The sequence below is a fragment of the Thunnus thynnus genome, chromosome 8 (assembly GCF_963924715.1).
Source record: "Thunnus thynnus chromosome 8, fThuThy2.1, whole genome shotgun sequence".
Lineage (NCBI taxonomy): Eukaryota > Metazoa > Chordata > Actinopteri > Scombriformes > Scombridae > Thunnus > Thunnus thynnus.
Window position 1 is genome coordinate 21905157 of NC_089524.1, and position 27237 is coordinate 21932393.

Consider the following 27237-nt stretch of genomic DNA (forward strand, 5'->3'; position numbering starts at 1 on the left):
CTGTGTAAGTGGAAACCAGCCTCCTTGGCAGCGTTGTCACGTGATCTCCCATGGCAACCAGCGACTGTCATCAGTTCCGCTCCTGGAGGAGTGCAACCTCAATCCGGCTCAGCTGCAAAATTCACTGCCCCACTTTAGGACAACTCTGCGGGTTAATTTGCTCTCACAGTGACCTAAAGTCGTCTTCCAGCGAGGACCGAGCCTGAAACACAGGGGGGAGCTGAAAATCATGAGTCACCTCAGCCCAGGGTAGGTGCAATTTCATTTTTTATATCCAAGAGTGGAGGGAAATGAGATCCAGGGTATGATTTTATGTGGAAAAAAAAGCAATTTTATCAAGTTTTTAGTCACTTGAGAAACCCTGAGATGAATTTATTAGCATAATACAAATATATTGTTGTAGTACAATGTCTCACAATCTAGTTACTATGAAGGAATTAACAACTTTTGCATACTCAAATGGTACTTAATTAAGTACAAGAAGTACTTGAGTAAAAGTATTACAAGTCAAAGTAAAAAGCACAGATGAATTATCAGCAAAATGTACTAATATATTAAAGGTAAAATACTTTCTGCTCCTGTATGTAATATGGCCTACTGCAATTTGCAAATCGCAGGAGGCAAAATGTTTGTCAAAATAGCCTTTTTAAATTAAATATTGTGCAGCAGAGATGTCCAGGCCTACACATCATGTTCTACTGATTTAAGAAAATATCTTTGTTTGGTACAGATCAGCACAAAAATCACACTATAATCATTTTAATATGTTTTTCAATGAAAGTGAGAACAATGATGTAAAAATGTTCTCTAATATCACAAACAGCTGCTCGAGGTGGAGCTGATTTACTACTTAGCTACGTATTAGCCTGTCTGCAACCACTTTATATACAGTTTACTGGTAGTTTACTACAGTGGTTCCCAACCGGGGGGTCGTGCCCCGTTAAAAAGGTCACAAGACAAATCAGAGGGCCTGTGAGATGATTATTAAGGTAGGAAAAAGGAAACAATTTGTTCTGCTATATGCATTTGTATTCATATTTTCTCTATTTTTTGGTTTCGTTGTGAATATAAATACGACCTCTTGGGGCCTCAAACAATCCTTTAAATGACATTATCTGAGAAGTTTAGAGTGGAAATGTCTCTTTGGTGGAACTGCAAACAACTTCATCTGAAATGTGACACAGAGGCCCCGAGTAGACACAAGTCAAAAAGGTTGGGATCAGCTGATTTAGTCTTTAATAAAGTCTTCTATTCTTTAAGCTAATAGTTTGTTTTTATGTAAAATCTTAATATAAAAAGTAACTAATGTAGTGGAGTTAATAGAAGTATAATAAGTACAATTTGAATAAGTAAGTAAAGTACAAGTACCTTAAAACTGTACTCTAGAACAGTACTTGAGTAGTTTCATATAGAATAAGTATAAAACAAAGAACTGCACCGTCAACACAAACGACCCACATGACAAGAACCAGATGCAGACACACAAAGATAGTGTCAGTCTGTTTGTGTTAGCCGCTTTCACACGTTAGCATGATATATTTCTGAGTCACATGCCCCCTCAAAGCAGCACTAGCTCAGAGAAAGTCACTCCAAAAATGACCGACGATAGTTTAACCACCATACACATGAGCATGAGTGACAACAGTCCAAAGAGAAAACTGAGCTCCAGAGACAACAATGCCAGGTGCACAGAGAGGAGGCAGACAGGGTTAAGTGTGCCGTCCCCTCTAATTCCTGCGTGTAATCAGACACCGGTAACAGACCCTATAGTTGTAAGATCCTGTTGTCTCGTACACAAATGCTGGAGGAAATCAAATCTGTGTTGGAAGAAAAAGAGGCTGAGCTGTGGAAGACCTAATGTCTCGTTAATGAGGTCAAGACTAACAAACACGGTGTAGTGTCCCAGTAAACAGACTGATTAAGAATGAGACTCTAGTGGCAAAGTTTCAAATCCTGATCTGCTTCATAAAGCGATGACATTCAGGCTAACATGCAAATTCAGTGTTTCTTTGTGCTCTGACTGCTCTTGTTTCTGTAGACTTATTTCAGCCTACAACAGTCTCACAGACAAACATCTCGCTGGATACTTCAGCAACACTCGGATCAGGAGACACCTGCAGAGAGCAGGACTGGTACGTCAACACGATGACGGTGATGATAAGAGCTGTAGCTACAACTGAGTACACTGAGGTCATGTCCTCAGTGTTGTGTGTTCTGGATGGAGGAATTTACAGTCTGCAGTTACACATAAATGACATACTGTAGATTTTTATATTTATTTAGACTGAATAGGATTTTTTTTAAAAGAATATTGAAACAAATTAAATTAAAGGGATTTGGCGTTTCTCCCTGCAGAATTATATTCTGGCAGTGTGAAAGATGTGAAACAGATTCAGGGAGACAGCATTTAGTTCTGCATTAATGATTATTTTCATTATTGATTGATCTGCTGATTATTTTCTCGATTAATGATTTTGTCTACATAATATAATAGTATAATATAATAATATAATATATAATATTAAGGTGATGTCTTCCGATGTCTTAGTTTGTCTGACCAACAGTCTGAAATCCAAAAATATTCAGTTTACTATACATGTACAAAGCAAAGAGGCAGATTTTGGGCATTTTTGCTTAGAAAATGACTAAAACAACTATTAAATTATCAATAGTTGTAGATTATTTTTCTATTGATTGACTAATTGATTAATTGACTAATCCTTGCAGCTCTAACAGCATGTACAGAAAATATAGTTCCAATACTTAAATGGGTGAAAAAAATCTGAAAAAATCTTCAGGAAGTTAAGTTGGTGCTTGGCAGACATAGATTTATACCTCAGCATTTATAAAATCCTGGCCATGGCCCTGATGATGATGATGAAGATAATGATGATGACGACAACTACAAATTTCATCCATCCCACCACTGAGAGTAACAAATTTGCAGATCTGATACTTGACAAACTTGCTGGTTTTGGTCTTTTCATGTAATTTGTTGACAATAAGACAAATATAGAATTTTGCCAGCTTAAGAAAAAAATACCAAACAGAAAACAAAAAAGCATCAGATGCTCAGATTTGAGAAGCCAGATCCAGTTATTGTAAGTTGAAACTTTTGTTGTTGTGCACTGTTGTTCAGACAAAACAAGCAATTTGAAAAATGTCACGTTGGACTCGGGGAAAATGTGATAAATATTTGTCACAATTTTTAACACATTAAATGATCAATTGAAAAAAAATCAACCAATTAAGTCAGTCAGTGTTATCTCTGTGTAAAAACACCCATATTGATTGAATGCTGCTCAGACTGTTGTTGCTATTAGATCACCAGGAGTGGGCGTATTGTTCCAGACAAGGAGTACAGACACAAGGTGATCCAGAGAGCCCACCAGAGACACGTTAGAGAATGCCTGGCCCAGGCCATTTTCCACAAGGTGCTGGAGATGGAGGTGGGAGGAACACAGTGTACCAGAGACAAAAACAGTTAAAACCCTGTCAGCTCATCTCTGCTTCTCCTCGCATAGTAAATTATGCTAATTTGCTCTTTGCCCCTCTCTTACAGCGTCTCCATCAAATAGAGATCAAAAGAAAACTGGAGGAGTTTGCAAGGAGGGAAAGAGTGCATAAGATCAAGGTACGTCATTTACATTTAAATACCGAACTGTTTTCTAAACTGATGACTCTTGAATGATATGAAACAAAATACTGTTCATGACGTCAGTCTGTTAGAAAGAGTTCATTTCCAAGTGATTGTTGGACAGTTTATGAATAATCTTAAGTATCTGGAAGGATAACGAGGTCTGTTTTAGTCGTCAAGGATTTGCTATTATCAATTTTAGTAGCATAAATTATTTTGTGTTAATATATCTCAATTGGAAACAAAACTCTTCATATAAAGCAACGAGTGCTCTTTTTTTCGAAGGTGGAGCGCTCTAAAAGGTATGAAGAAGAAATCATCCGCATCCTATCTCCTCGCCCACCCACGGGTGCAAGGGGTGTCCGAAAACAGCACTCTGGGCCAGAGGGGGAGCACTCTGAATCCTCTGAGTCTGTGAGTCATAATGCTAGTCTTGGTGCATGTTACCATTAAATATGTTGTGTCACCTGTGGTCCCTCAAAAGCAAGATCAACCACTAATCAGAAGTTCCAGCCAAACTTTTCCAAGTTTTGATCCACTTTCTTTGTCCCTTGTTTAAAATGTTGGCCTTTAATTATAGCCTCTCCATCAGGTAAAGGTTTTTAAATGCCATGTCACAGTTAAAAAATGACTCTAACCTTTAGTTAAGTAGCCTTTAAAAAGCCAATCAGTGTAAACTGGTCAATCAAACCTGTGTTTTATAAGATGAAAAACATATTTTGATTTGATTTTAATTGTAGTGTACTCATTAGTAAAATGAACTAAGTATCAAGACTTCATTGAATTGGACAGTAAATAAAGATGTATTTTAATCACATAAAGCCAGTCACAGTCAAGTGGTGTCTAAATCCAACATGAATGTCTGTCTGTAATGGAAGAAATGATCTGTGCTTGCTGATAGTAACGTGTTTACACTGACTTTAGTTTGAAGCTGCTCTGTGCCGCTGTTTGCTCTGTATACAGACGAGAGTGTTTTAAGTGAAGTAGTGGGATTAGCTGAATGTTTTCTTTGAAACATAAAAAGCCACAGACCTTGATGCCAGAATAAATGGAGCTGGTAATCCTGGTCTTAATCTTTGGGAAATCCCATTTATCAAGTCTGCAAACATGAGCTGTTTTTTGAAAGATATCAACCGTGATATGTTGGAAAAATGTCAAGGTGCTTCTGTGAAGATTTGTTATATGGATTTATCACACACCTGTTGTGTCATTTATCATGAATTAATTGAAAAAATGTACCTTTAATGATCCCTGCTTGGAAATGAGGGTTATAGTGTTACACTTTCGCAGCAAATTTTGACAAAATCTAGCAAAGAAAAAATGAGAATAGAGCAGATGGAGTGTTGTTTGTGTATGTGTGCACATTCCCTGCTTAAGTTGAAAAGCACTTTATAAGTTTATTTCATAGAACTCAACCCAAAATTGAAACACCACAATATATAGTATTTAAAATGATGCTGCAGTATGCATACATGACAAAAAAAAGACAAAAAAAGTAGTAGTTAATCACAAAAATACCCAGGAAAAAGACCAATTATGCACATTATGAACCAAATCAGGAAAATATATAAAATATACAATGAAAATATGTAATACGCATTAATATTGTTATGTTCTTTATTTTGAATTGTCTGCATCTTTATAAGTTTAGTCTGCAGTTACATTATACTGAAGCAAATTATCTGTTTGACTTTGTGCACAAACATGGAGGTTGTTTGGCTTGTTGTCTAAATCTCCTCTGAATACTGTAAAATGCATTTTGCAAGCACACAGGGCACCTTGGTGGCCCAGGGTTAAGGTGCTGATCATGAACCACTAGGTGCATGGTTAATACTTAGCTGGGGAAAATCCCCATCTCTTCCCTCTTATTTTACTATCATCTGTCTACTGTTGCTGTCCAATAAAGGAACAAGAAATGACAAAAAAATAGACTGCCATATTGATAAATATTTGTCTTTATGCAGTTTTTTTTGCATTCATTCACTGTACTGTATGTATTTCACACTGAGAAACAGGTGAATTTATGTTATTATTATTATGCTATCAGTAGCGTCTGTGATTAGCAGAATGCTGATTGTACAGTATGTGCATTATGTGTGCTGCAGCCGAGCTCGTCTCGACCCAACACGGCTCCAGGGAAGATGCAGAGGCCGGTGCGTCTGAAGCCGATCCAAAGCAACGGCAACACAGCTTCACTCAGACGCAGCTCCCCTTACAGACTCCACGAGTCCTCCAATGAGAACGACCAGCCATTCAACTGCACTGTGAGACCGTGACACACGAGACACGCGCTCACTTTTTCATTCACCCCATTCATGTGGCCACTTGTACACAGGACGTGGAAACTACCTTTTAGAGATGCAGAAACTTAATTAGTGCACTAAAGGTAACTGTTGGTTGTCACACACTGACGTCTTTTCACAATGTTATTTCATTAACTTCTCTCCTAGATGGACAAGGAGTCCCGGAGACGTTTTAACATGACGGATGCCTCTCGTGGTATCTCACCCTACTGCCTCCCAGTCATCAACAACTTTGTCACCCCAGTGCCTCCGGCCACGAAGAGGAAAGAGAGGGGCATGAAGGTCACTCCCAGCGGCACTGTCAGAGGCCGCCGACTGCGCCCCACCACCGCCTCCAGTGGAGCTGACGTCCATGAGGTCTTTTTCTCTCTTTGTTCTCCCTGGCAACCGAACTTTCCACAACAAACTTAGAAGCTTTGAATTGATTTTCGCAAGAACTAGACAGAGGAGGTCATACTAAATTCTTTGTGTTTTTTATAATTTCGTATGTTTAAACTACAAACTTTGAGCAACAAGCTCTGCCAAAATGAAAATTCAGCGTCGCATAGAGGGATCCCAAGCATTTTCTATTACTTAATCTATAGTCACAGGTTAATGTTTAATGCAGTATATTAGCTTAACTCTAGCTGGACAATTAAACAAATCAAAGAACTAAACAATGGATATGAATATCTTACAGAACTAAATTTACTAAAGTCGTAATTGTCAATAATTTGTCTGAATCCCATAAAGTTCAATCAACCAACCAGCAAAGTCCAGAATAACTGGTCATACTGTAAATAATCAGGACAAATATCAACAAATATCAGACACAACATGAAAATATCATGCACTTATATATATATATTGAAAGAATAATATGCATAATATATTATCATTATGGAGATAAATATCATCCAATTTAGTCATTTCCTGAACATCCTGCCCTTTTTTCCACCCAGGAGCCGCCCATGCTGAGGAGCTCTGTGCTCCAGAGCAGAGTGTGTGTGAACATGGTGTACTTTGGCAAAACGGTGCATCTCTCCCACGACCTGAGTGACATGCGGGATGAAGTCAAGGTGTTTCAGCAACACTGTGGAGGAGAAAACCTGTGTGTGTACAAGGGCAAGCTCCGTGAGGGAGGTCAGTGTGAGGATCTGGTAATGGTTCTAGTAAAGGGTTTCTTAGTCTATAAGTAAACATTAGCTGGAGTTGTGTATTATTATTGCGATTAGCCATATGTAAAGATGTGTAAAGGTGCCTCACAGGATTTAGGATGTCTGTTCTGCAACGACAATGTCGCAGTTTGACAAACTTCTCCTGAAAACATTCCCACCTCTCACCTACATCCTCCATCTTTACCTCAGAGATGTTCCAGTTCATTTCGCGGCGACACCGAGGTTTCCCCTTCAGCTTGACCTTCTTCCTGAACGGGCTGCAGGTGGAACGGCTGAGCTCCTGCTGTGAGTTCAAACACAGGAAGGGCTCCAGACTCGGCGGCAGGCACGGACACTTTGGCTTCTCTGGCATAGAGGGGGCCTCACCCTGCTACAAGTAAGGTTGCCGTTTAAAGGCACACCGTTTGTCTAATGAAAGAAAACAACTGTTGAAAATAAACACAGCTGAGAGAAGAAAACTGAGATAAAATTACAATAAAAAGCAGAAATGTTTGAGTTTTCTATGAGTTATTTGCTTTCTTACCAATACCACTACCACTCTGACCGGAGAGAATGGTATCAATCTTCTCATCCAACTCTCAGCAAGAAAACAAGTACGTGTCTATATTCTCCAGAACAAAAAAGGCAGCGCTCATCCTTTAGATGAATTTATTTACAATAAAGGCAGACAACAGCCTTATTTTAAGTATTGAAGTATTGAGCGCCATTTTTTCCCTGATTTTGTTACAGAGAATATAGACACTTTTTTTTAAAGGCAGACTACCCGGCATATTTTCAGTGAGGGAGAAGTGCACCTGTTTTCTCTTAAAAACATATCTTAAAAAAGTATTTCCCAAAGTGTCAACCTATTCCTGAGTTCTTACAGTACATTATTATTATTTTTCAGGTGCATCATAGCAATGGGACTAGACAAGAAGCCCACTCCTCCACCGAAAAGGGTCAAAGATGATGGAGGAAGAGAGGAGACTGTCTCCAGCCCAAAGACTACTACTGAGATGGAGATGGAGAGGACTGGGGAGGACGCTGGCTCCCACTCCGAGTGTGAAACCAGCCAGCCGCAGGACTTAGCGACTCAAGTCAAAGAAGAAACAGCTCCTGAGGAAGACAAACTCCGAGACGGTATAACGACTGAAACACCAGAGTACATAAAACATGACTGCATCAATTAGAAATTAATACAGGTAACAGACTTCACAGATATTTTTCCATAACGTGTCTCAATTAAATTCTCTGTGTGTTGTCCTTATTTAGATTATGAAGAGGACTTTGAAGCAGATGATGAAGGTCCCGTAGAAGACGCTGAGGAAAAGGAAAAGAAATCCCCATCTCCACCCATAGAAACTGAAAAGCAAGTTCGAGAGAGAGATGCCTCTGAGACTGAAGATGACGAGAAGGATGGTGGGTGAATCTCCTTCTTTGAAAACATGGGTGACAAATTTTGCCTGATGAAAGGTGACATTTCATCAGGCATAATTTATTTATTTGACACCTGCTTTTAATCACTTAGTATCTATTTGCGGGCATTCAAGCACTCATTCCTGATCTATCAGGCCTAGATCCCAGTGAGTGAATTTATTTTACAGGCTGAAAAAGTTTGTTGAATGACTTAAAATTCTCCATCTGTCTTGCACAGAAGACGCAAAGTCTCACTCAGGCTCCAGCTGCTCAGGCAGCGACAGGGAGGAGAGCGATACTGAAGCCCCCAAAGACTCCAGAGAGAACGAAAAAGTAGAGCAACCTACAGAAGTCGATCAAGAGGAAACTGCTGCTCCATCAGATGAAAAAGATGAACCAAAGCCAGAAGAAGCTGCTGCTGCCACCGCGGCAGAACCTGCTGCTGCTAAGGACTCAGATATACAGGACAGCGCCGGGGACAGCACAGAGATCGACATCTCCGATGCCAGCGTCCCCTCGGGGAACGAGAATAAACAGAGTGATGACACCTCCGGAGACAAAGAGGATGAGAAAACAGTAGATGAGAGCAAACAGGAGGAGGAACAGGAGAGGGGTGAGTATTAACCAAAAAATACAGTTCTGGAGTTTTCACATCCATGAAAAAATGTATCAGTCCATCTTTTATGGAGGTTTTTCCACTATTATCACAACCAGGGCTGCAGCCAAGATGAGTCATAGTCAGTTCTATGTGTCCAAATGTGTGCAGATATGTATAATACAACCCAGACAACAACTAGATAATTCTCAATGTACCACAGTATTGTCAGATTGTGATATTTAAAGTATTATGACTGTAATACATTTTAATAGTGGAAAAATTACTTGTGTGTCATTGTACTTTCTTTTCTTATGTATGTGTGATGATTTTCTCTTTGTTTAATGTCAAAGATCAGTTTTATTCAAAATGTGTTCAGACATATTTGGATACTGATAAGACATTTTCACCCATAACAATATTTTAATTGTATTTTAATCACTCCTGATAATATTTTCAGGCTTAAAAAAGCTTCTTTTTTAACATATGTTTGCTTTTTATATGTTTTATTTGTCTTAAAGCTGCACTATATAGTTTTGGTTAAAGTAAAAAAAAAAAGATGTGAAACAAATAAAGATTTCAGAAATATTACACTCAAAACAAAGGTTTCAAAGCCCCTTGGGGGGTGAAAATGCAATCAGAAAAGATAGAGGAAGTCTTCACTGATGTATGAATTTGCATACTGTACACACTTGAAGTCCTAGTATTTCAAAAAACACAAAGTGTGAGCTGTGATGATCTCCTGTATATTCAGATATGTAGTGTACCCAAACAAATCTACTCCTGCATTACTAGCAGCTTACTTACAGTACTGCACTTCTTTTAATATCTGTAGACGTCTAACTTACATGTCCATATTTCTAAATTGCAAATGAAGTAGAACCAAAATTATTTACATATCAAACTGTGCTTCTGGGATTAATTTGCCAAAACACTAAAGTGCCAAAGGTGTGTGATTTTCTGTCTTTCTTTTCTTTTTTTTCTTTCATATTAGTTTAATATTAACTTCATTAAACCATGTAGCGCAGGTTTAAAATATGAAGTTTCTGAAGTGTGTTTCTGTTTTGGTTATATACTCAATCATGTTTTTTTTGTGTTTTTTTGTGTGTGTGCATGTTAATTATTATTTTGCATGTTGTGTTGCTCCTTTATGTTTGACCCTTCAAAGATTAAAGTCATAATGTTGTTTGTGGATTCATGCTTCTTTATTGGGTCGCTTCTTTTTCAAACACTGCCTCCTGCATCACCACGCCAAGCTTGTGGTGACATGAACTTATACCATTACATGTGCCGTGTCTCCTTCTCTTTCCCCAAGCCAAATCTGTACAGGAGAAGCTGGCAGAGGCCATACTGAAGGAGTCCCAGTGCAGCTCTGAGCCAGAACTGAGCGACACCAGTACTGAGGAGGAGGAGGAGGCCACAGATAAAGGACATAAACAAGACAACGGGGGTACCAAATCATTAAATTGAACATATCACACTCAGCAAGCTGGACAAAACAATAGTGGCTGAAAAAAGCTTTTCCTGTACACAACATTTTCTCATTTGTATTTGCAGATGCCGTTCTAGAGAAAAGTGCTGTTGAAGCTGAAGTAGTAGAGGGTCACGAAGAGATGTCTGAAGCAAAAGAACAGAAGGATGAAACTGAACAAGAGCCCCACGAGAGTAGTGAGAACTACCAAGATGAGATGGTTAAAAAGGATGAGGATGTTGAGAAGGCTGCATCAGAAGAGGACAAAGATGAAGCTCCAGCAGAGAAGGATGAATCAGAGGTGACAGGGGATGCAGATGCAGCCCCGAATCCTGTATCTGAAGAGAAAATGGCAGAAGATGACAAGGCCTCAGAATCTCAAGATAATACAACAGCTAAATCCGCTGAGACTGAGGCTGCAGATAAAGATGAAGAAAACGAGCAGAAAACAGCAGACGAGGCTGAGACGCTGCCCGACGAGACGGGGAAAGTGGCAAAAAGCAGCGGAGAGGATGAGTCATCAGTATCCGAGCTGTATAAAAAGACTGATGAGACAGAAGTGCCAGATAATGCAGAGGCGGAGGCGACGACAGCGAGCGAGACAATGGAGATGAAAGCAGAGCCCTCGGAGGAGCGAGAGGCCCTCAGCTGTGAAGAGGCACCTGTAACCAACACAGAGAGGCAGCAGGAAGACGGCGTGGACAGAACTGCAGGATCAGAAACAGAAGTCACGGCAGATAATTCGAGCAGCTCTTCGGAGGGGAGCAGAGACACCACAGTTCATGCCGAACAGACAGCAGACACAAGTGGGGACAATGCAAAGGATGAGAGCAGTAAAGATGATGTTAAAGAGGAGGAGGCAGAGGAGGTGTCAGGAGAAGAGGCTTGTAAGGATGACAGTGAAAAGCAGGTGTGTGATGCAGGAGAGGAAACAGAAAAGTCTGTGAAAATAAATGATAAGGTAGAGGAGGAGGAGAAATCTGAAGAGGAAAGTAAAGAGGAAGAAAAACAAACAACTCCAGAAGAGATACCAGAAGGTGAAAGCACTGAGGAAAGAGAAAAGGATGAAACAGATAAAACAGAAGAAGAGAATGACGAAAGTAAGGCAGAAGAAATGATAGAAAATGAGGAAAACACTACAGAAGGGACTAAAACTGAATCAAACACTGAAGGAAAGTCAAACGAAGAACAAGCTGAAAAAACCCTCAGTGAGGAAGATAAAGTTGCAAATGAGGAGAAGGCAGATGAATCAGAAAAGACAGAGAACGACGAGGATGACAGTAATAATGTGGATAGTGAATGTGTCAAGAGTAAAGATGGTGAGGAAGAATCTGAAGGAAAGGGAGCCGCAGCTGATAAAACTAACGAAGGTGAAGAAATAAATGAAACAAATGCAGATGAAGAAAAGGGTGATGGGGCAGAGGAGACAGAGAAAGGAGAGAATGGCAATGAAGCTGAGGAAAGTGAGGTAGTTAATAAAGATGAGGAAGAATCTGAAGAGAAGAAAATCATAACTGATAGCGATAAGACGGTAGAGGGAGAAGAAGTATCTGAGATTACAGAAGAACCTGAGAAAAGTTTACACAAAGACTTGGACAAAGATAATGTGAAAATATCTGATGAAAATGTTGTTGAGTCAGAGGATGTAGGCGAAAGTGAAGCAGCAGATGCTAATCGAACTAAAACGACTGAAGAGACGCTAGACAACATGATGGAGGCTGAAAACGTTGAGGAAGAAGCTGAAAAAGAAAGTGAGAATGGTGAAAGGGGAGAAGTCGTTGTTGAAAATAGGGAGAAGTCTACCGGAGCAGAGAGCAACACAAATGAGGATGAGGCAGAGGCTCTGACTGAGGACAAAAATGATGTTAAAACGGTGGAGCAAGTTGAAGAAGAGAGAAAAACAGAGGAACCAACAGAAAATGAGAGTATAGAGGAAGAGAAAGTAACTGTGGAGTCCGGAGACGGTGCTGAAAAACATGAAGATGACAGAATCGATCAGGCTCCCGCCACTGATAAAGTGGAAAGTGAGGCTGAGGAAGGGGAGGCCGGTGTGGAAAACCCAGATGAATCTAATAAAGAAGACTTTGAGCCAATGATATCTGGTACTGAGATAAAAGTGGAAACTAAATCTGATTATCTAAATACAGACAAAAAGGACAGTGAGACCGAGGAGATAAAAGAAGATTCCGATGATAAAGACAGCGATTCAAAAAACGATAACACCCAGAACCAAGTCAGTGAGGTGATAGTTGCTTCTTCAGGGGATGGGGCACCATCTTCAACAGCTGTAGCTATTGATTTAGACAGTACAGATAACAAAGAGAATGAGGAGTCTGACTCGAACACTGACAAACACCCACACATTGATGAAAACGCTGCTGCCGCTGACCTCTCTGCAGCCGATGGAGAGAATGGTAGAGCAGACACGGAGGAGGCGAGCAAGGCCTCGGAGGAAGGAGCGAGTGTGCTGCTCAAACCTCAAGTGCAGTCAACAGAGCTTCCACACAACAATGCCGATAACACAGAAGAGAAGACTGCAATAGGTAACGAAACTCCGGAGGCCTTGGCAGAAGAAGACAACTCCGATCTGGTCACAAACTGGGTGACCATGCATCAAACGTCCAAGTATTTTGAGACGTTTGTTGAACCTTTAGAAGAATTGAGGGATTCAGATGCTCAAACATCCAACTCCAACACTGAAGCAACACAATCTACAGAGCTGCTGAGATCAGTGAGTCCACTTAAGACAGTGAAGATGTCTGATGGAGAAGCTGCTGATGGTGTTGAAAATGCAGAAGAGGGGAACACGCAAAAAGATGTAAACGAGGCAGAGGGCAAAACCGAAGTGGAAGTCGTACAGTCGGACCTCGAGAGCAATGAGTCTGAAGATGATGAACCTGGCAAAGATACGCTGCAAGTGGACGAGACTGAGGTGAAAAACTTAACACCAAACACAGAGACTGAACATAATGTTCAAGGTTCAGGAACTGAGCTCTCGAGGGAAGACCTTAGGTCAGACGAATGCAAAGGAAGCAGGGGATCTCTTGAAGAAGACAGGATTCAAGATGGACCAGTGCAGAGGAACACCGAAGAGACTGATATTTCCAAAACTGAAGTAGAAAGCATTGCAGGTACTAATCATTCAGGAGCCAGTGGCAAACCTGAGAGTGTCACAGAGAACCAAACTGAGGAGAAAATGACTGAGAATGAGAAACAAACAGCACCTGAAGAGAGGAAAGATCTTCTGTCTTTGCCTAAAACTGAGGAGCATCAGCAGTGCTCAGAGAGTCCAGAATTGGCTTCTGCTGACACGATAGCAGATGAACAGAATTCTGCCAAAGAAACGCAGCAAAAAACAGATGAAGAAAGTCAAGAAGTTACAGAAATAACTGATTTTACAACGGCCAAGTCAGACGACGGAAGCCAAGAGGAGATTGAACCCAAACCGTCTGACAGCAGCATCAACGGAGACAGAAGAGACACGCAGCTGATCCAAGACATCAAACACACTCTCAGTAAAGACCGGTTGAGCATGTTCTCAGTGGACGAAACACTGTTTGGTCGCGGTTCATATCCTTTGCTGACGACAACGAGGACTGAGAGTGGACATTAGAGCTGCACAAGTCAAAGTGACACTAAGGTACAGTGATGCTTTGCTTAACTAAAAACTTGCAGAAATTTAAGAGCGTTTCGACAATCAAGATGGCTACTTTGTGTATTAGTGGTCAGCAAATGTGGTTTTATCGATTGGTCAAACCATAATCAGTTACATCGAATACAAGATAATTTCAGTTTTGACGAAGGCCTTCAAGTGTCATTTGGTTTCTATGTTTACGACTTCTTAAATGGTCTTCATCCTTCAATCACCAAAAAGAAGCCGCGTAATGAGTTCTGACCGCTGTAGAGAATGTTTACAATAGACCATCTCTTCCTATTGTCAGAGACATAGTTAGTATGAGGTATCAAGTAGGCTACAGCTGCTATCGCCCATTACCTGTAAACAGATACTCTGCCACTCTTGCTCACAAATGATTGAATAATTCATAGTTGTTGTCGGACTCCTACAGCTTAGTTTGCCCTGATGGACCCCAGCACACTTACATTTCCACTGACTGACTCTCCGTGTAGAAGCACGATGCTACAGTAGATAAGCTTTAATCTGTAATTGCACTGTCTGTGTTAATGACAATTTTAGTCAGTGCTTTGACATAATTGTTTAGATGACAGTATGTAGACATGTTAGGAAATGATAAGCTAAACCAACATGGATAATTAAATCATCATTAAGCTGATAATTAGTTAGATAAAACAGTGACAACATAGTGACATGTCAAAGCTAGGCACTATTTGTGTCATTATTGCTGCTAATACTACCTCTTTTTGACAAAAAATATACTAAATATTTATTTGTATTGCCTTTTCATCTGGTTCATATGGCTAGTATGAGTTTATGAGGCTTCTTTTCATTAGATATCTGTCAGTGACTGGATGCTTGTGTGATTTGGCCATTCAAAAAATAAAAACAGTGAGATGGACAGTGGACTTTCTGTTTTTTTTTCTTCTGGACAAACAAAAAGATTAAGATGTGTATACACTGAACATCAGGATCATTGCATACATTAACTGGGCTTCTCAAAGCTTGCATTTCAGATTTATGCAAAGCATGTACACAAAAACAAAATCTGCTGGTCACGTATTTACAAGAACTGAATAATGCACGAATTTTACACATTGTTTGTATCAAATGAACTTAAAGTAAAACGGGGCAAAAAATATTGGGAGGTAAGGTATAAATTCACAAACCACTCGTCTTTATACATTATGCTACAACTAAATACTCATCTTAGTTAGCAAGTTAGTCGGCAATATCTACTACATCTACCACCTGCATATATATACAGTGAAAACTCAATAACAATGACAAATGTCTGAATTAGTTAGCACATAATAAAAAGTGCTCGGAGCTCCTGGAAGAGTTAGTTACTGTCTTCGAAGCTGCCGCTGCTGCTGTAGGAAGAGCAGAATCGCATAGTGCTCATGGGATCAGACACATACCCTGAAACAGAAACAAAGGAATGACAACTGTGACACTTGATTTTTTGACATTGACAATAACCACAAAACTACTATTGACACCTACTGTATATTACTATGTATTACCTAGAAGCAGAGGGTGCAATGTTTTAGCAAATAGTTTTAAAAAATAAATGAGCAACACTGCAGCAGCTTCACTTTCAAAAATCATTAGTAGACATGCATTTGCAGACAAACCGTTTCGATCAATAGGAGAAAACTGCATGTTCCTTCTTAGTTCCTCCAGTGAAAGGCCTCCAGATGCACGTCTCCGCTCACTGAAAATTAAAAATAAATGTAGTAAACTCAGCCTTGACTCATGAATCCACTGCAGCACTAGTTGAGAAAGTAATATAATACAATACAATACAATACAGAAGTAATACAATATCTGATGTCCAACCTACAGCCAGGCCATTCTCACTTTCTCTGCAGGAGTACAGTATACAAAATTGATGACAAGTTTGATAAGGCGACCGCAGACACAGTCGGCACACTGCTACATAAAATGAAAAAACTCATATTTACTAATGATGAGTGATATTTATTTAATGGGAATATGAACATGATATATTAATAACTTGTAACTCCATGTGACTTGAATTGGAGAAGTCATGTCTAACTTTTTAGGAGCACCAGGGAATTATTGGCAGGTCGACACCACACCATAATAACCCCACCTCCTATTACTGGATTCATAGTGACTGTTACCAGGCTCCGACTCTTCTCTCTCTCACACACATACAAACACACACACACAAACTGCAGAGGCTCCAAGCCAGGCGTCTAACAGAGACCTTCCTCCTCGGTCAGAATGCCATGCATGTTTTATTGCATTTGCTTTCCTTTGTTTCCTGTTCGGTATCCGAGCAACTCCAATCCTCACTGTTGCAGTAAGTATCTTAATTGGTCTACATGTTACTGGCACAACATCGGTTCAGAGGGAGCTGTTTCTACAAAGTGTGCCCGAATGAGAACAAGCCTAGACATGATGTTTGTGAAATTCCTGTTTGCAAAGTCTTAAACCAAACACTCTGGATGGAATTTCTCATGGTAAAAACACACAAACTCCTTGGTTCAAGTTGTTTTCGGCAACATGTTTTAAGCCTTATCCACATAAACTATGATGTTAATTAACTATATAGGTAATTTAAGTCAACTGGAGTTTTTATGACTACCAGTATAAAACAACAACTAGATTTTTAGTTTGATCTTAGATTTTTGAGGGTAAAGAGACAACACACAGCATGTTCAACCAATGCAGGCTCACTGAAGTCAACTGTGGTATTTTTTTCAAACATAGTGTTGTACTGTCACTGGAGCAACGATGACTCATTATGGCTAAAAGCCAACTGTTCCAGTGGCAGGATAAATTGCCAGATAAGATTGTTTAACTTCTCACTCCGCCACATTATCTTTTCAATGCAGCTTCACTGAAAGGGAAAAAAAAGAGAGAGAGACTCCACTTCTGAAACCTCTTTGTTACCTGTTAGTAATGGTTATAGTTCTCATTGTAAATGTCAATGGGCCTTTAAATAACAAGACAACAGTTTAACAACAGTTTTTGGATAACAAATACACATATCATAACTTGAAGTGATCTTGATATGATTATGAAAAACACAGGTGAGATGCCATTTTATTTCAATATTGACTGGGTGACTGTATAAAAACCTTGCTGCTTTCAAATTTCACACAAACTCAAATTTACACAGTATTACGTGAACATCCGGATGCCAACAAGACAGCAAATGTTATGACAGCTGTTAATATTGGGTTCATTGCATAAGATAGCAAACACATGTTTTTCATCCATTTTAGCTTGAGAAAGATCTCATTTCAAGTACAATAGATAAATGACAGTTCAAAGATTCTTTACACCTGATTGGATGTACACACCACTATCTGGGCTGTTGTGAGAATATTGACAAATTCCTCCAAAACTAACTATAAAAATTTTAAATAAACTTCAGAGAACTGAGAGGCCAGATAGTTGCTTCATTTTATGCCTGCAATGCCTAGTTTTACTTGTTGTTAATGAGGTTTGGTTGTTTTATCATCAAATCATTAGTCTAGCAGATTATATTCTTGAATGGTTGTTTCCCAACTTACATGTCATGGGATAAACTGTCTGGTTGCACAAGGCTAAAGTAGCTATGAATTTTGATAACACTTATGTAAAAAAAAGCCTAAACTGTTGTTTAATTGTGTTCAAACCAAAAACACAAATTATGTTTTTTTGTTCAATCAAAAATATGTTTTTTTGTCATCGCAAAAGAAAGACTCATCGAAAAGCCCCATTTAAACAATGTAAGCTTATTAAGCCCCCAACCAGAGGCAGTGACGGTCAATAGTTGATGACTGGGTGCATGTGAACATGGCCATTGTGCATTAAATTATTCTCACCCTCTCGACCCTCACCTGTCTGAGGAGATACTTGAGTTCTCTTACCTCTGAGTCCAGAAGGCGTAGGCGCGAGTGTTGAGAGCGTACTCCAGCTCAAACCTGGAGCGCAGGGCGGCCACGTGGCTCCGGCCAGGTCCTCCACGCCCGAGCAGACAGTCCGAGGAGGGGGAGGGTGACAGGGAGCCGCTGCTGTTACTGGAGGCTGGAGACATCAGCTGTGACACACACACACACACACACACACACACACATACTCTACATCAGCAGGTGCACAAATGTCATAGCCTACTTATCGATTAATAACGTGAAATATTTTATACCTCAACATTGCACAAGCATTCCTCTAGGTTGGTAACCACTTCAGAGAACTCAGGCCTGTCCTGAAAAGGGAAAAACAAACTACAAATATTTCTGTTTCAAGGCTAAACACAAAAATCCAGAAGCTACAGTATAACCCAAAAGTGACAAACACACAGCTGTACTCTCTCTAACACACTGTAGGTTCTGCTCATTTTAGTCCACCCACGCATGAAGCAAAGGTGAACTCTGCTTCAAAAGCCATCCTCAGATCTCCCGCCTCACTGTAAAAGATAAAACGCCGCCACCCCGGAGCTGTTCAATAAGTTATACATCAAATCCTCACACAGCTGCCAAAAGATCTGCCTGCATGCTGCTTTTAAATAAAACCAAACCGAAAGAAATACAATGAAGACTCCTGTAAACTTTTCGTAATTTGATTTCTCTAAATGCTTTTCATACATTATTGTGTTCAGTTTAGTTTCTGACTATGAACAAATGATTATTGTTCAATAGAAAAATCACCTAACTGCATTTATTTTGCCTCAAATGTTTGTATGATGGTGTATGTGGTGATTTTCATAAGCCTGTTAAGAACAACATTTTACAATTTCAAATTACATGGATGTCAAAGCCGTATTGTAAAATCTGCTTACACCGCACATTCAGTCAGTCTCTACAGACTTAAACAATTCAAGTGATGGGAAACTGGTCTCAGACTTTTGGACCCCACTGTATATTTTTCAGTACAAAGCCTGTAAACACAGAGAGTTCTACCTCTAAACCCCTCGAGAGCTAGTGTACAGTACAGAAGCATGTACATGAAACCTTGATCACACTCTTGTTAAAAGAAGTGTCTTGATGAGGTGGCACTGGGGCGAGACGATCACCGTGGGAGGCACTTCCAACGATATCTAAACAGCCTTAACTAGGAAAACAAAGGAGATATATACCACAGAGGGAGAGATGTGCCAACACGCTCCGCTGTGTAATAATGTGTCTTAATGAGGACGAGGAAAAACATGCGTGGCCAATTATGAACATGGCAGCACTTAGGGAAGATCATCTAGATCATGTGTGCTTCTAAATATGAACAGCCAATAATGTATCATCTGGGGACACGACTGTCATATTCATTACCGCTGCACGCGCTTGCAGTAGCAGCTGACTCAGCATTGTTTGCCTCGCAGAGCCTCAGTTTGTCTAAATAGCTGAAGACATGAGAGGATTTTGTTGGTGAGATGATTTTACAGTTTGAAACTATGAAGAAATCCTTGGTTTAGCATATACAACACATAGTGGATATAAACTACATTATATAAAATGTATATTAACTGAGAACAGGTTATTCTTGGAGTGATTGTTGCTCATAATCAGGACTCAAATTAAATATTAGATGTGAAACCAGGTCATTTACCTCTGGGCAGGCGTTCCAGCCTCTCATCAGTAGTGCAGAGATGGGTTTGGGGATGGAGTAGCCAACAGGAGGCCGAATGTGATGGTAGGCCATGTCTGCTGCTGCAGCAGCTGAGGACAGGAAAACATTGTAAAATTCTTAAAAGTCTTAAAATGTTTTCTTGAGAGCTAAGCATTGATTTAATATCCAAATGATGGTATTGATCCTCAGTATCTGAGCTCTCAGATGCTTTGATGTGTCAATTTTAAGGCTCCCCTCCATGCAAAAATGCTTCGCATGGAGGGGATGCATGTTTGCTTTCTTTTTTAATCATTATTTAAGGCAAATTAAATACATGCATTGTTGTTTGAGTGATATCAAGATGCCCTCGGTTTGAACTCTGGTATGCAAACCGTTTAAGTCCATGACTGACGTGAGGAAAAATTACCAGGTTTCAGGTGAGCGAAGGGAATTTCTCCAGTAAGCAGCTCCCACAGACAGAGGGCGTAGCTGAACATATCTGCTTTCACTGAGTAGCGAGTACACTGGGTGAAGACCTCGGGAGCCATCCAGCGCAGGTTCTGCAAACGCAGACACACAGATATATGCACACAGGCCATTTCAAAGACACACACTCACACACACACACACAGGCCCAATTACTGACATAAACAGTATGTCCCAGCAAGGGCAAGTAGTTCATCACAACAGGCATTTCTCAAGAGATGTAACACACTTAACACCAAACTGCAGGCCAAGCACTCTTGGTAGTGATGAATCAGCACATTCAGACAAAATCTGCATGAAGGCAGTTTTCCTAGCTGGTAGATAATTGATGGCAGGTGCCAGCAGAAGCTCTGGCTTAAACTCCAACAAAAAGATTCAAGATACACTTTGTTTCTAATGTGGAAAAATGGGTGCTGTAGGAGGTGTGTTTTACTTAGCTGAATACGTCATCAAATCACCCAAAATCAGAAAGAGGAGACAGCACTGACCCCTGGCTGCTTGGTCATGTTGTCCTCTTCCACAGATTGTAGAAATCTGGATTCTGCAGAGCGGTGGAAGGACACGCAGTGGTCAAACGTTTGCATTTTAGTCATTTAGCTGTACTCTCATCCAGAGTCACTTACAAGGAGATGAGCCAGCAAACAAACTCTTGTCAGCTGATTGTCAGCATTACAAGAAACTTTAAATTTGTAGTAATTCATATCAAATTGTCATGTTTCCATTGATTGTAAGGATCGGTGATAGCAAAGATACCTTAAAATATTCAAAAATCTTAGTCTAAATCAGCACCAAAAAGTAAATCAATTCAATCATTTAGACATGGGAATTAATTATTATGATATTCGAATATCTCAGCTTCATCATTATATCATTAGTATATAAAATATGCTAATATTGAATAATCACCCAGCTTTGCTTATAATAAAGAAGCACTTTTTTATTTTATACTTTATTTTCTAAGTGATATACAGTATGTACACTGCTTTAAAGTGACATTACGCAGTTTGACCACCTGTGGGCAGAACAATGTTAACACAAACTCAGAGCAATGAGTTCATAGCTTTTCTGGTTGTTATATCATGAATGTATTAAACTGTATATCCAAACATGGCACTCCAGTCATTCAAATGAAAGCTCCTCATGCAGCACCTACTGTATGTTGCTCCTGATCAACTTCTGGTCCTCATGACCTGATGTTTGAAAATGTTTAACTTTCATCACTACTTATTTTATTTCTCCAACATTTTGCATTAGTAGAGTACTACCAACATTATACACATACACACATTGTTTTGGTTTTGTCTGTCTAGTGAACAAAACCATTGTGGTACAAGTGGCTGCATTAATCAGCTGGAGTGCCATTGTTCGACAGTCCCGTCACAGTCCTGGGAGTTATTTGATTCAATGTTACTATAAAATAATTGGTTAATGCAGCTTGAATTTTCTTGTACAGCACAGTAAACACTGCAAAAAGTCTCTTACCTCCAAAATCAGCCACCACAGCATGTCCATCCTCATAAAGCAGAATATTGTGACTGGAAGGAACACATGTATTATTTGAGATGACAACAGTTATTACAGACTGCCAATATCGTCTCACCACATGTGTCATTACTGCGGCGCCCACCTGTTGAGGTCGCGGTGGATGATAGGCTGGGTGAGGTTGTGCAGGTACTCCATGCCCTTGGCCACGTCGATGGCAATGATGAGCTTGGACTGCAGGTCAATAAGCCTGTCCATTGACACATCATTAAAGCAGCAGCCACTTAGTGCTAAATCAATGGTCCCTGCCAATCACACACAGCACTTTACACAGATCAATAGGACAGTCTATGAAGACAGCACCTGGGCACACAGTTAGCGGAACACTTCATCTGGATCAATGATGATCCCGGCAAAGGAGGGGAGGGGGGGTTGGTGAGGGGCCACTTCCCAGGAGGATAATGAGACCTGAGACGGACTGCTCTGCTGTGCAAACATGCACTTGTTTAGTTTGTTAAATCATTATAATTAACAATAACAGAGCCGTGCAATGAAGAATATTCTATTCAAAATGTTGATTTATTGATGGTCCTGAGACTGTAACTGTAACTAGAGCCTGACCGATATCAATATGTGAGAGTTCTGATAACAATATATCAGAAATCTGATAACAATATACCTGCAATTATCCATTTTTGATAAAGATTTGTAAACATTTTACATTTGCCCACCTTGGGGTTGGATGGATGGAGAGTGTTTTTATATATAATATAATACATATTCTAAGCTGAATGAACTTGTATAATAATTTTACTCAGTCATTTCATTGTTATCATTTCTGATGATATTTTGAAGATAAAATCCCAGTGACGATATACTTCTAGGAATGGTCAAAAAGAAAGACAAGATTTTCTTGATAAAGAACCTGCAACATTTTTTTTAAATTGTGACCAAGATACAGTTTGTACTGAACAGGGCATTTTGAATTTGAAAAATAAAGCTGTGCTCTCTGGTTTATGTAATAGTGACAATGTCTTTGGCATTACATACTGAAATGTGGTCTTATTATTTTGTCCACTTCATTTAAATATATGAAAGAACAAAAATATCAGAAAAACCTACCAGTATGTACAATATTCAGTCAAAAACACCCAACTACAGTGTCAACAACTACCATAGAGTTGAATTAACACCTTTCGAACACACAGGAACATTTATTACTAAGACTAAGACTAATAAGACTGTTGTGTTGGATTGCATAACTGTACTGGGGTTTTTATTTCTTTGGTCAATTAGTTTAAATCTGATGTTAGCCATCCATGATTTTAACAATGCAAAGTCAAAAAATATTGTTGCTGTCTCTGTTATAAGTGTAAAAGTAGTTAGAATTACCAACTCCATAATGCTAGTGGGTTTAAATAAAGGAAACATGATAAGGAAGTTCTAACGTTTAGTAGCTTGTGTGTGTCACTGGCCTCTATACGAGGATTTATATTGACAGTATAATATACAGATGATACTGCGGTGTATAATGTTTACTTCCTCACCTCTTCTGCTCATGAAGCAGAGAAAACAGTGAACCTCCAGAGACGTACTGGGTGACGATGGCAAACTGACTGGGATCGTCCAGACACGCTCCCACAAACTGGATGATACAGGGGTGATTGAGGCGACAGAGGATGGACACCTCTCTGCAGAACATATCCACGTCTGACTTTGAGCAGTATGTGCTGGCTCGATAGCTACAGAGGAGAGTGACGATTGAGGGACTCATCAGTTTTTCTGTTGGTTTCAACTGACAATGAAAAAAGCTGCAAAATGGCACCTTCAGCTGTGTGTTAAATGGACATTTACCGTTTTATGGCAACAACTTTGTTTCGGCACTTTCCTTTGTAAACCCTTCCAAAGGAGCCTGTGTGAGAAACAGATTTGATGCTCAAGAATATTTTCAGATTGGGAAAACAGAAACAGAGAAGGTATGAATGGAGTTACCTGATCCGATAATTTCATTAAACTCCAGCTCAGACAGTTGAAGGTGGAAATGAGATGGGAGGCTGGCTCTGAGCAGGAGAACTTCTGCTTTCTCTGAAAACAAAGAGTGACACAACACAGTTTGCCATTATAATTCCAGGTAAATCTGCACTTGGCACATGTGAGAATCACTGTATTTTCAGTTTGGTGTGTCATTTCGAACACATGGCAAATACTTATGTCAGATAATACTCATATAATGGTGACTATATAATGTACAAAACAATGGTGTGCACATATGGGCAAATTATAGTATACCTCTGCAGCTGATGCTGGTTACTGATTCCCCATCTATGCTTTAAAAAGGGTGTATTTTTGTTCAGTTTCAGTGACTGATGTAGTGCCCTCTTTAGGCCAATTATTGTGTTTAATTATGTTTAACTCTAAAGGCTTCAAACCTGGGTTTCATCAAACTCAGACCAATACTTCCTCAGATATTAAACATATGGACAGATCTATACTTCCTAATTTCGCTGGGGAGCACAGCAGCCAAGTGTTATCATCAGCAGCTGAGTCCCTTCACTTGGCAACAGACACAGTGTTGCTGTCATGTCAGCTGACAGCAGTGTGAACTGAGGGGAAAAAATCTTCTGCGCTTCACTCCACCTCACTACCTTTAGTCATGCTTTTGATCTTTCCCAGAGGAGACGGGACAGAAACGTAGGACCCATCTGGAAGAGAGTCAACATGAACAGACAGTTTAATGGGAGGATGTGTGTGCTTTTATTCCAGATAATAACTTTTAGTGGTGGGAAGGTTGACTCACCACCTCCTGGCTGGGAGTACTCATTGCAGGGGGAGTCATCTGGACGTTTGTAGTGTTTCAATAAGGTGACGATGGCATCGTGACCTGAGGTAGAAAAAACACAAGAGCAGCAGCATTTGGGTTTTGTTTTATGTTTCCGAGCAGCTAATCTCCTTGGCATACAAACAGACCTTTTTCGTAAGCCCACATCAGGCAGGTTTGCTCGTCCTTCTCCCCGCTGGACCTGCTGGGGTCGCAGGCAACCAGGTTCATGTCTGCCCCGCTGTCCAGCAAGAACTGCACCAGGCGGATGTGGCCATGGAAACAAGCACTGTGCAGGGCTGAACAGTGTCACAGCAGCAGACACACAATAAAAATGAAAATCACCTGCTAACCGCACTAGTGAACAGAAAGAGTTGTGCTAGTTTTGGAGGAGGTAAAAAGTCACCTGTGTGTCCATCTCTGCCCTGATGGTTGATGCTCATAGCACTCTGGCTCAACAAAAACTTCACCATCTCCAGGTCTTTACCATAGGTGCATGCACTGTGAGACAAGATCATTATCACATCTGAGCGACAGGAGTCACAAGGTAAAGGTGAAGGAGTTAAACTTTGCTAAACAACAGGTATTTAGTGCATTTGTGCAGTATGTGTGTGATTTGTCTTTCTGTTTCGCAGACTATAAATACCTGTGAAGGGCTGTTTCGCTGAAGATGTTCTCCTTTGTAAGACTGTCTGTGCCAGAAAACTGTATAATCTCCTTAACTGTTGCAAATTTGCCATTATAGCAGGCCCTGATGAAACACAGCATTACAATACATTACAATACATAACACTTCATATCCACTTCACATTATCTGACAAAAAAATATGGAAATCGAGTTACAAGTGTAGTGGTGTGTCTCCGTAGATGTTGACAGAGTGAGGCTGTACGTCAAAGTTGCCCTGCAGAAAGAAGCGCACAATCTCATGGTGACCAAAACGGGCGCAGAAGTGGAGAGGAACGTGATCCTCATTGTCCTGGGCGTTCACTAAAGAGAGGAGCATAAAAGACAGTTTAAACAATCAATCCAGCAATTATCTCCAATTACTGACTGCCAGCTTAATTTATGAGCATCGATGTTAATTAGCTTCTCTAGGGCTGAACAATGGATCTATTGAAGTGGTTTTAGTATATTTTATGTCACACATCACTGACTTACAATGAGGTCTTTTATGAAAGCGCTCTTGTCTTGAGGCTCAAGTCTCACCGTCAACTTTGCTCCCCTCTCCCATCAGCAGTCTAATGATGCTGAGGAAACCCTTGGCTGCAGCCAGGTGCAGCGGCCGGTCCCCCACCTCGCCGCTTGAATTCACATCTGCCCCAAACTTCAGCAGCAACTTTGCCACCTGGGATGCAGAGACAGAAAGGCAGAAAGAAGTGTCAGTTTCTGAACAGTTTTGAATGTATGCAAAAGTTAGTGATTCATCAGTGTTATTTGTGTCAATTAAGAACGCACACGGACGGTTAACATGAGTAAATGTACCTGCCCGTGGCCGTTATAGGAAGCAATATGGAGTGGGGTAAAAAACACAGCATCCTGGACGTTCACATAAGCTCCATGCTGTAGGAGAATATCTGCTGCCTGGTGGGGAAAATGGAAAATCATCAAAAGCAATGAAAAGACCATAGCTTTTGATATTACTCCTCATGTAAAGTGATAAGAAAAAAAAGGCCCAGGTTTATTTCTGACCTCCTGGTGTCCAGCCAGTGTGGCGACATGCAGGGCAGTGAGGGCCCCGTACCCAACCTGCTGCACGTCTGACCCTCCATGAAGTAGTGCAGTGACCAGCTCAGCATCATCCTGTGATGTGGAAACAGAACAGGAATACACTCACACGCCTTTGGGTGAAACTAGTCAACTACTGAATTCTTATTAAACACTGATTTCAACATTATTAGCCATGATTGTGTACTGTATTTACATCTTGGCCATTATATCACTATTTATCATACTGGCTTTGTGTGTACTTGCACTCCACCATGTGGTAAAAGTTATAAATCTGTTGAGCAGATGACAAAAAAAAAAAACAAGAAAGCCAAAGATACAGATTGCACCAAAAGAGACTTATTTTGAAAATATGTTAAATTTAGGTTTATTGTGCTACATTTCTTTTCACCTTGTAAGCAGCCAGGTGGAGCGCAGTGAATCCGTTCCTGCTCAGTCTGGAAGGACGCAGGCCTTTGAGCATTAGGGTGCGGATACGGGCTTTACTACCTGGACATACAGGTGTAATATGATGTACTAGGAAAATATTTCACTCAACAAAACATCATGCTTATTGTGAATGACCCAACAACCTGGAATAATAAACTGAATGTGGGAACAAAAGCAAGCTGTTGTAGCTGTAAGCCGAATTTATTTATTGAACCTTTATGTACAGTATATTTAGAATCTGTTTACTTCCATGTGGTCAACACCAGAGGTCATCTTCAGACAACAACGTCAGTCAGTCTGCACTAATCCTTCCTTCCACTGTTGCATTTTGTCGAGGAGTTATTAATAGAGTCTAGTAGTCATGCATACCTCCCACAACGCAGCAGAGATGCAGCAGGGACAGCCCCTTCTCTGTTCGGTAGCTCAAGTTCACCTTCTGAAAAGCTTCATCACAGCTGAGGCAACAGAAAAAAAACATTGCCTGCTTCTGAAAACTGAAAACCCACTGACCCAGAAAAATTCGTTAAACACTTTTAAAAACAGGA

At 40.2% G+C, this 27237-nt stretch overlaps 2 protein-coding genes across 2 annotated transcripts in view; one reads left to right on the forward strand and one right to left on the reverse strand.

Annotated features, from left to right (window-relative positions):
- erich3 (glutamate-rich 3) lies at positions 1-15319 on the forward strand. Its single transcript, XM_067597184.1, has 14 exons — positions 1-249; positions 2039-2132; positions 3324-3449; positions 3563-3634; positions 3923-4051; positions 5743-5901; positions 6088-6297; positions 6882-7062; positions 7287-7473; positions 7984-8216; positions 8349-8495; positions 8731-9105; positions 10403-10537; positions 10645-15319. The coding sequence occupies exons 1-14, from the start codon at positions 230-232 to the stop codon at positions 14169-14171; spliced, it is 5595 nt and encodes a 1864-aa protein (XP_067453285.1). The 5' UTR covers positions 1-229; the 3' UTR covers positions 14172-15319.
- Positions 15092-27237, reverse strand: part of tnni3k (TNNI3 interacting kinase) — a 12725-nt gene continuing 579 nt past the window's right edge. Inside the window, exons 3-25 of the mRNA XM_067597185.1 lie at positions 27062-27147; positions 26655-26752; positions 26228-26338; positions 26021-26119; positions 25745-25883; positions 25381-25525; positions 25184-25288; positions 24944-25038; positions 24687-24836; positions 24517-24600; positions 24365-24421; positions 23712-23804; positions 23574-23631; positions 23267-23461; positions 21865-21969; positions 21720-21772; positions 20726-20778; positions 20179-20311; positions 19752-19861; positions 18358-18417; positions 18083-18252; positions 15830-15909; positions 15092-15614 (exon numbers count right to left, since the gene is read on the reverse strand). Of these exons, the coding sequence (XP_067453286.1) occupies positions 15535-15614; positions 15830-15909; positions 18083-18252; positions 18358-18417; positions 19752-19861; positions 20179-20311; positions 20726-20778; positions 21720-21772; positions 21865-21969; positions 23267-23461; positions 23574-23631; positions 23712-23804; positions 24365-24421; positions 24517-24600; positions 24687-24836; positions 24944-25038; positions 25184-25288; positions 25381-25525; positions 25745-25883; positions 26021-26119; positions 26228-26338; positions 26655-26752; positions 27062-27147 (2359 nt within the window). The 3' untranslated portion in view covers positions 15092-15534. The remainder of the gene's footprint in view (positions 15615-15829; positions 15910-18082; positions 18253-18357; positions 18418-19751; positions 19862-20178; positions 20312-20725; positions 20779-21719; positions 21773-21864; positions 21970-23266; positions 23462-23573; positions 23632-23711; positions 23805-24364; positions 24422-24516; positions 24601-24686; positions 24837-24943; positions 25039-25183; positions 25289-25380; positions 25526-25744; positions 25884-26020; positions 26120-26227; positions 26339-26654; positions 26753-27061; positions 27148-27237) is intronic.

What these genes read in the sequence shown, in the direction of transcription:
- erich3 (XM_067597184.1), top strand. Translation starts at nt 230, where the DNA reads ATGAGTCACCTCAGCCCAGG. An exon ending in ACAAGGTGCTGGAGATGGAG is followed by an intron (nt 3,450 to 3,562) that starts GTGGGAGGAACA and finishes CCTCTCTTACAG; the next exon opens with CGTCTCCATCAAATAGAGAT. An exon ending in ACTCTGAATCCTCTGAGTCT is followed by an intron (nt 4,052 to 5,742) that starts GTGAGTCATAAT and finishes TGTGTGCTGCAG; the next exon opens with CCGAGCTCGTCTCGACCCAA.